The sequence below is a fragment of the Thalassophryne amazonica genome, chromosome 19 (assembly GCF_902500255.1).
Source record: "Thalassophryne amazonica chromosome 19, fThaAma1.1, whole genome shotgun sequence".
Classification (NCBI taxonomy): Eukaryota; Metazoa; Chordata; class Actinopteri; order Batrachoidiformes; family Batrachoididae; genus Thalassophryne; species Thalassophryne amazonica.
Window position 1 is genome coordinate 46,996,128 of NC_047121.1, and position 7,824 is coordinate 47,003,951.

At 43.3% G+C, this 7,824-nt stretch overlaps 1 protein-coding gene across 1 annotated transcript; it reads left to right on the forward strand.

Annotated features, from left to right (window-relative positions):
• The first annotated feature begins 615 nt into the window (after positions 1–615).
• LOC117501166 (lysine-specific histone demethylase 1A-like) lies at positions 616–6,686 on the forward strand. Its single transcript, XM_034160009.1, is given in 8 exon segments — positions 616–795; positions 879–1,011; positions 1,094–1,234; positions 1,237–1,285; positions 4,167–4,273; positions 4,375–4,502; positions 5,705–5,851; positions 5,932–6,686. Coding segments are annotated over 8 exon segments (1,071 nt in total). The 5' UTR covers positions 616–630; the 3' UTR covers positions 6,133–6,686.
• The last annotated feature ends 1,138 nt before the right edge of the window (positions 6,687–7,824 follow it).

A 7,824-nucleotide genomic window follows, 5' to 3' on the forward strand; every position in this document is an offset into this window, starting at 1 on the left:
TAGTTTTTCCATAAATACTGCATTTTTTTTTTTTTTTTTTCTTCATTGTTTAATCACATTGCTTTAGGAAGACCAGGAGCTGTGTGTGCTTCACCAAGTCGAACTGGAGTTGTCAGGAAGAGTAGCTGGTGTAAAAAGAAAAACTTGTGCCACGTCTCACTGCAGATCTCTACAGGATTTGCTGTTGTGACCCTGAGCAACCAAAACAGACGCTTCTTCATTCTCTGTCTCAACATGTGTACCTTGAAATAAGCTCAGTTGTTTGATTTCTAAAGCCTGGGTCTGGTGGCTAGCAAGGCCATTGCTGTTTATGAGTATGTTGATGGGAATGTTTGGAGCCGTAACCCAGTGTTGCTGGGGTCATCAGAAACTAAATGATGTAACACTAAACTGGTTTAAATCCAACGCTAACCAGACTAAATATCTGGCTGGTTAAGATGAAGAAATTTTGGCTGATAGGACTTACGAGTAAACGGTTGCTTCCTGTGTCATGTCAGTCTGTTTAAACATCCTGCAGCAGCTTGCTTATTGTTTTTGGTTGCCTGTTAAGTGTCCTGTCAGATTATATGAACACCACATTGAGAGTTTAGGATTTTTTTGTTTTTAACATGTGTTTACAAATCTGTCCCGATGGCTGAACAGCTGTTAACACAAACCACGATGTGTCCATCTTATTCCCACAGCGATGTTTACCTGTCATCGCGGGACCGACAGATCCTGGACTGGCACTTTGCCAACTTGGAATTTGCCAACGCAACACCTCTCTCCACCCTCTCTCTTAAGCACTGGGATCAGGTCTGCACCGTTTCTTTGTTACGCTGTAATCTGACTTTTTGCAGTGTTTGGAAGTGAACTGTACCGCTACAATTGTGTTTTAGGACGATGACTTTGAGTTCACCGGCAGCCACCTGACCGTAAGGAACGGTTACTCGTGCGTGCCGGTGGCTCTGGCTGAAGGTTTGGACATCAAACTAAACACAGCGGTGAGACAGGTCCGCTACACGGCATCAGGTCAGCACACAGGACCATGTTCAGCCAGTAGATCCACAATTAATTTTCTTGTATGAACCTGCTAACTGTTTTCATTGTTCAGGCTGCGAGGTGATCGCAGTCAACACTCGCTCCACGACGCAGACCTTCATATACAAGTGTGATGCTGTACTGTGCACTCTACCTCTGGGAGTTTTGAAGCAGCCTCCTGCCGTGCAGTTTGTTCCTCCTCTGCCCGAGTGGAAGAGGCCGCCATCCAGAGGATGGGCTTCGGCAACCTCAACAAGGTCATAATAAGCTCAATATGCTTTAGCAGCTGCTGCAGCTGTCGTTTCACGATTTAAACAGGTGATTTTTTTTTTTTTTTGCTGATGGGAGTTGCAAAGCAGAACACTGGGATCAGACCTAATTTTGAACGGTCTTGGTTCAAAAATCATGCCAGAATCACAGGAAATACCCACTAATTTGGAAATAATCAATTTACGAGGGCTGTCCATAAAGTATAGGTCCTTTTTATTTTTTTCAAAAACTATATGGATTTCATTCATATGTTTTTACGTCAGACATGCTTGAACCCTCCTGCGCATGCGTGAGTTGTGACGTCATCCGCCTGTGAGCACTCCTTGTGGGAGGAGTCGTCCAGCCCCTCGTCGGAATTCCTTTGTCTGAGAAGTTGCTGAGAGACTGGCGCTTTGTTTGATCAAAATTTTTTCTAAACCTGTGAGACACATCGAAGTGGACATGGTTCGAAAAATTAAGCTGGTTTTCGGTAAAAATTTTAACAGCTGATGAAGATTTTGAGGTGATACTGTCGCTTTAAGGACTTCCCACGGTGCGAGACGTCGCGCAACGCTCTCAGGCGCCGTCGTCAGCCTGTTTCAAGCTGAAAACCTCCACATTTCAGGCTCTATTGATCCAGGACGTCGTGAGAGAACAGAGAAGTTTCAGAAGAAGTCGGTTTCAGCATTTTATCCGGATATTCCACTGTTAAAGGAGATTTTTTTAATGAAAGACGTACGGGCGGATTGCAGCGTCGGCTCGCAGCCGCCGCGACGCTCCGCCACAGGAAAACACCTCTGTTGGAAGCCTTAAGGACAAGTTGGAACATGTCCAACAATTTCTCATATACTCACTCCACTGAAAGCCATCAAAAGCCGCCTGGATTTTACAAATGGTTAACAACACGGAGGTGTTTTTCCTGTGCCGCCGCACCGCGCCGGCTGTGTCCTGACGCGCGGACCCGTCCGCACGTCTTTCATTAAAAAAATCTCCTTTAACAGTGGAATATCCGGATAAAATGCTGAAACCGACTTCTTCTGAAACTTCTGTTCTCTCACAACGTCCTGGATCAATAGAGCCTGAAATGTGGAGGTTTTCAGCTTGAAACAGGCTGACGACGGCACCTGAGAGCGCTGCGCGACGTCTCGCACCGTGGGAAGTCCTTAAAGCGACAGTATCACCTCAAAATCTCTATCAGCTGTTAAAATTTTACCGAAAACCAGCTTAATTTTTCAAACCGTGTCCACTTCGATGTGTCTCACAGGTTTAGAAAAAATTTTGATCAAACAAAGCGCCAGTCTCTCAGCAACTTCTCAGACAAAGGAATTCCGACGAGGGGCTGGACGACTCCTCCCACAAGGAGTGCTCACAGGCGAATGACGTCACCGACAGGCGTGGAAAAACTCACGCATGCGCACGAGGGTTCAAGCATGTCTGACGTAAAAACATATGCATGAAATCCATATAGTTTTTGAAAAAAATAAAAAGGACCTATACTTTATGGACAGACCTCGTAGTATAGCACTGATCACCTGTAGCGCTAGGCCTGTGCTCCCCACCCTCTCAATTCTGTTGAGCTCCACAAGTCAAATATCTGTTCAGTACTTTTCGTATGGCTGCATCTGACTATAGAGTAATTTTCAGATTTTTGATTTATTTATTTTTTTTTATTATGAGGATGTAAATTAATCCTGGAAATGGTTAAACTTCAATTCTGCTGGATGAACCACTGGACCTCTGTGCTGCAGGATTATGTATACCTTCACAGGTGTTAATTAAACTCAGCCACAGATTTATTAAATGTAAAAACAAACAAAAAAAATCTTTGATTCATGAGCTTTTTCATCCATATTTTAACTTTGAAAGAGCAGATCTGAAAGTCCAGGTTAAAGTCTTGCTCAAATAAGATAGTTGTTTAAAGGGTCTCATATTGTGCAAAACCAGCAATAACATGATTTAATGCTGTCCCTGTAAAAAAAAAAAAAAAAAAAAAACCCTATCACCCACCCCTATACAGTATTTTTCTGGTACGTGTAGATTTAAATCGTGCAGATATGCACAGCTGCTTTATGTGCAGTGCTGCAGTCATCACGGACAAATTAGAGTTAAAATGACGCTTTCAACTGTGCCGTTTTTTCCAGCAGCACTGAGGTGAGGATTCCTCTGGGAGGAAGGCTGCCGTTTCTGCTGCAGTGTCCTTCTGCTGGAATCCTGACCTTCTGTCAGTATAGAGCTCACGCAGTACAAACTGTGCAGACTTTATTGTGCATGTTCTATGACTACAGATTACTTATCCTTGAACATGGAGAATTATTAGAGATCTGCAGTGAGACATGGCACAAGTTTACCCCCATACTGTCCACATTTGTGTGTGGAACATGGAAGGACTTTGCCTTTACTGGAGCTGAGACGCTGCAGTCTGATTTTCCAGCTGGAACGTGGGAGTGGGATTCAGTCAGTGGGAGAGCTGTTTACTTCTGGGGATACTCACGCATACGCTGTTCCAGTAAAACGTGAGACAATACTGTATACCTATTAAAAAAAAAAAAATCTTCCTGTATTTGTAACTGTCTTAACTTTCTCTGATACATCAGAGTGGCTGAAAATGAGTCTGCCGTTCTGCATGTCTTTGTCCGGGGCAGTCTAATGCTGTTGGTGGAAATAGTAACCCCCCCCCCACACCCCCCCGCATCACTCTGGTCACACCAGCTCCTGTTCTGTGTTGCTGCAGTATAGTGCATGTCCTCATTCTGCAGAGTACTGCATTATTATGCAATCTGACCTGCTCTACAGCAATGCCACCAGCAGAGGGCGCTCTGACATCCACCCACTGTTTGCTGTAGTTTTCAGTGGAAATCATTTCTGGTGTGTGTGTTCCTCCCGGCCTATAGGTGGTGTTGTTTTGACCGTGTGTTCTGGGATCCCAGCGTCAACCTCTTTGGTCATGTCGGCTCCACCACAGCAAGTCGCGGTGAACTCTTCCTTTTCTGGAACCTCTACAAAGGTAACAAGCAGTCTATTTTGGTTGCCCCCAAGTGTCATGTTAATTTACTTTGTACACATTTAGAGTTTCTCTAATTCAGAAAATCTCATTTCCTTTGTCAGCACCAATCCTGCTCGCGCTGATGGCTGGCGAGGCGGCTGGCATCATGGAGAACATCAGTGATGACGTTATCGTGGGGCGATGCCTCGCCATTCTCAAAGGAATATTTGGAAGCAGCGCCGTGCCGCAGGTTCATCTGTGACATGTCTGCGTGTGTTTTTTTTTTTTTTTTTTGTCTTCATCTCCACTTCATCTTCCACGCAAACATGTCACAGTGCCAAAGAACATCCTGTGTAGGCCTGTACCAATACTTTAAGTCTGTTCCAGGGCAGCCCAGACTTCAAAATAATAAATAAATTTCTTTACTTTTGTCCCCAATGTGAACCGGTAGGCAGCTCAGTTTTGCACAACACTTACAGTGGAGCAGATAACTGTAACAATTGTTCAATTCTGGAAACAAACACCAAAATTGGCACACATACACCTTAGACATTACTCTTTTGTAAAAGCACATTAGCCACCTAAATTTTCATTAGGCAGCCAGGTAGGGGTCAATTGAAGAATTATACAGGGGTCAGAATATAAAAATGCTCCACTCATGTTAAAAACTATACCACATTATTTGTCTGATCATGGAGATTCCAACAGGGTGTAGTTTGGACTATCTGTGACTGAATATTATTGAGTTATGGGGTATAAACAACAAGAATGGTGACAAAGGTCAATTTCAGTTTGTATATGGGTCAAAAGTTAAAGTTGCTTCAATTTTGGTAAAAAGTGCAAATTATTGGTTGTGTTGATAGGATTAACAAATTGAATAGTTTTGACTGTTGAATGCTTGGTCTGTATGGTAAAGGTCAAACAATGTCGACGTCCATTGGATTCTACGACATGTGACATATGTTACCCCGTAACATGACAACTAAGCATAACACATGGTGCAAACTATTCCTTTTAAAAACCCAATTAACTCAACCAATGATCTACATAATGTTTTACAATAATTGGAGCAACTTTAACTTTTGACCCCTGTACAAACTGAAACTGACCTTTCTCACCATTCTTGCTGTTTTTACCCCATAAAATTCAGTCAGTCCAAACTATAGCGTTTTGGAATGGTTATGATCAGGCACATAATGTGGTATAGCTTTCAATATGAATGGAATATTTTAGAATTTTGACCCCTGTGCAATTCTTCATTGACCCCCGATTGAGAATTGTATTGGCTAACATTATTTGTCTAAAATATACCAAAAGGTACAGTCAAATTTTGGTGCTTGTAACCAGATTTGAACAATTCCTCTGCAAATGTTCTCTGCTGCACTGTTGTTTTCACATGTTAAACACATTGGTCCATCTAACTCCTAAACGTATCGTCTGTTCTCATGGCAGCCAAAGGAAACAGTGGTAACTCGGTGGCGTGCCGATCCGTGGGCACGGGGCTCCTATTCGTACGTTGCTGCTGGTTCTTCAGGTAACGACTATGACCTCATGGCACAACCCATCACGCCCGGCCCCGCCATACCGGGAGCCTCACAGGTACGCATGTATACACATGAAGCAGCCTTAGGACAACAGTTTTTGTTTTTTGATTTAACGCTGGTGTCTTTTTTCCTCAGCCTGTCCCTCGTCTGTTCTTCTCTGGAGAGCATACCATCAGGAATTACCCCGCTACCGTTCACGGTGCCCTGCTCAGCGGGCTCCGCGAGGCGGGACGCATCGCAGATCAGTTCCTGGGTGCCATGTACACACTCCCCCGACAGGCCACACCCACAGCCGCCAGCAACCCTCCACAGGCCCAGCCCACTCCCAGTGTCTGAAAAAAAACAACAAGAAAAAAGACACCTCAGCCCGTTTGAGGAAAACCCGAATGTTTACCCCACACACTGCCCACATTTGGGTGTGGAACACAGAAGGACTTCGCCTTTACTGGAGCTGAGACGCTGCAGTCTGATTTTTCCAGCTGAACGTGGGAGTAGGATTCAGTCAGTGGGAGAGCTGTTTACTTCTGTTTACTCACAAGTACGCTGTTCCAGTAAAACGGGAGATGATACCGTACACCAAAAAAAAAAAAAAAAAAAATCTCTGCCTTCTACACAGGCTGAGCTCTGCAGGAAAAAAAAAAGGAATCACTAACTTATTTACTAATGTAATCATTTGGCTTCATAAATGGTTTTCAGGCCTTCAAGCAGAAATGTTGGCGTTACTTTGATACTTGCAGTGATCCAGTGTGTTTGGTACCACGTGGAGTGTTTACACAACCCACCGGATATTTATGTGCCCCCGAATGAACATTAAAGAACGACTGGAAAATTCTACAGATACACAATGTAGATCCATATCACGCACGGCGCTGGGGCAACCGCACACAGAGAAACTGTCGGAGTCTTGAGACTTTTATCCACCGGCTTCAATACTATCCTGTAGGTCAACACCTCCTTGTTATTATTGTGGTGCAAATTGCAAAGTGTAGTGGCAATAGTTCGTATTTGTATAAAAAGTTGAATTCTGAATGCTTTTGTTGCCATGGTAGTTCATTTTGTCATGTCACTTTTTTTTGTCAATTGTTTTATTATTAAAAGACAAAATATATCTTGAATGTGTTTTTTTTTTAAGTGAATGTGTACGCGTTTGCTGTAGTAATGTTTTAAGAGTTTGTATATGTAGGTGCAAAGTGCTGTGGCTGCTTTGAGTGCACGTCACAGGCCTTGTTTTCCTCATCCTTGAGCTGCAGTTATCACCCCCACCACCAGGGGGTGATGTTCGATGTGTCAGCTGTAATGTGAGCCAGGATTGTGGACTTGTAGGCTCAGCATTGGTAAGCGAAGATAGCTGAGGTTATTTTTCATATTCACCTCCATCCCCGCATCAACTGATTCTTGTGATTCAAAAGATAAACTGAGGCAGAAAGTCCTTAGACAAGTATGAAAGTCCACAGCAGCATGTCTGAGAACATCTGCAGCAGCTGTGCAGTGGAATGTACACAAGTACAGACTCACATTCTGTTATACACAATTGGGACATCATCCGGAAGAATAAAGTCCAATAAGAAGGTAGACAGGCAGTTGAGGACTTGAGCCTCATTTGCACCTGGCATCACTTCAGCCAACTTCACACCACTAATTTGGGTCAGACAGTGCCAAACCTCAGGCGTACCAAGATTTTTTTTTTTTTTTTTTTAATAATCTGAATTCCAGCATTAATTTTCAAATAAATTTGACATCTGTGATAAATGTGATGCATCTGGAACATCAGCACAGTCGTCACATTTGTTATTTTGAACTTGGCAATTTAACACTCCAGTCAGAGTAGCTACAATTAAGACACCTATTGAAAATAAACTACACCCAGGACTGCCCTGGGACTTAGAGTAATTTTCCGTTATACTGCATACACAAAGTCTGGACTCAAGGTTACAAGTACATTAAGCAACAGATGGATCATATTTACTATGTCCTGTGTACTTGTGGTGACAAGTTATTGCAATAATGTCACAGGGATACAGTATGTTG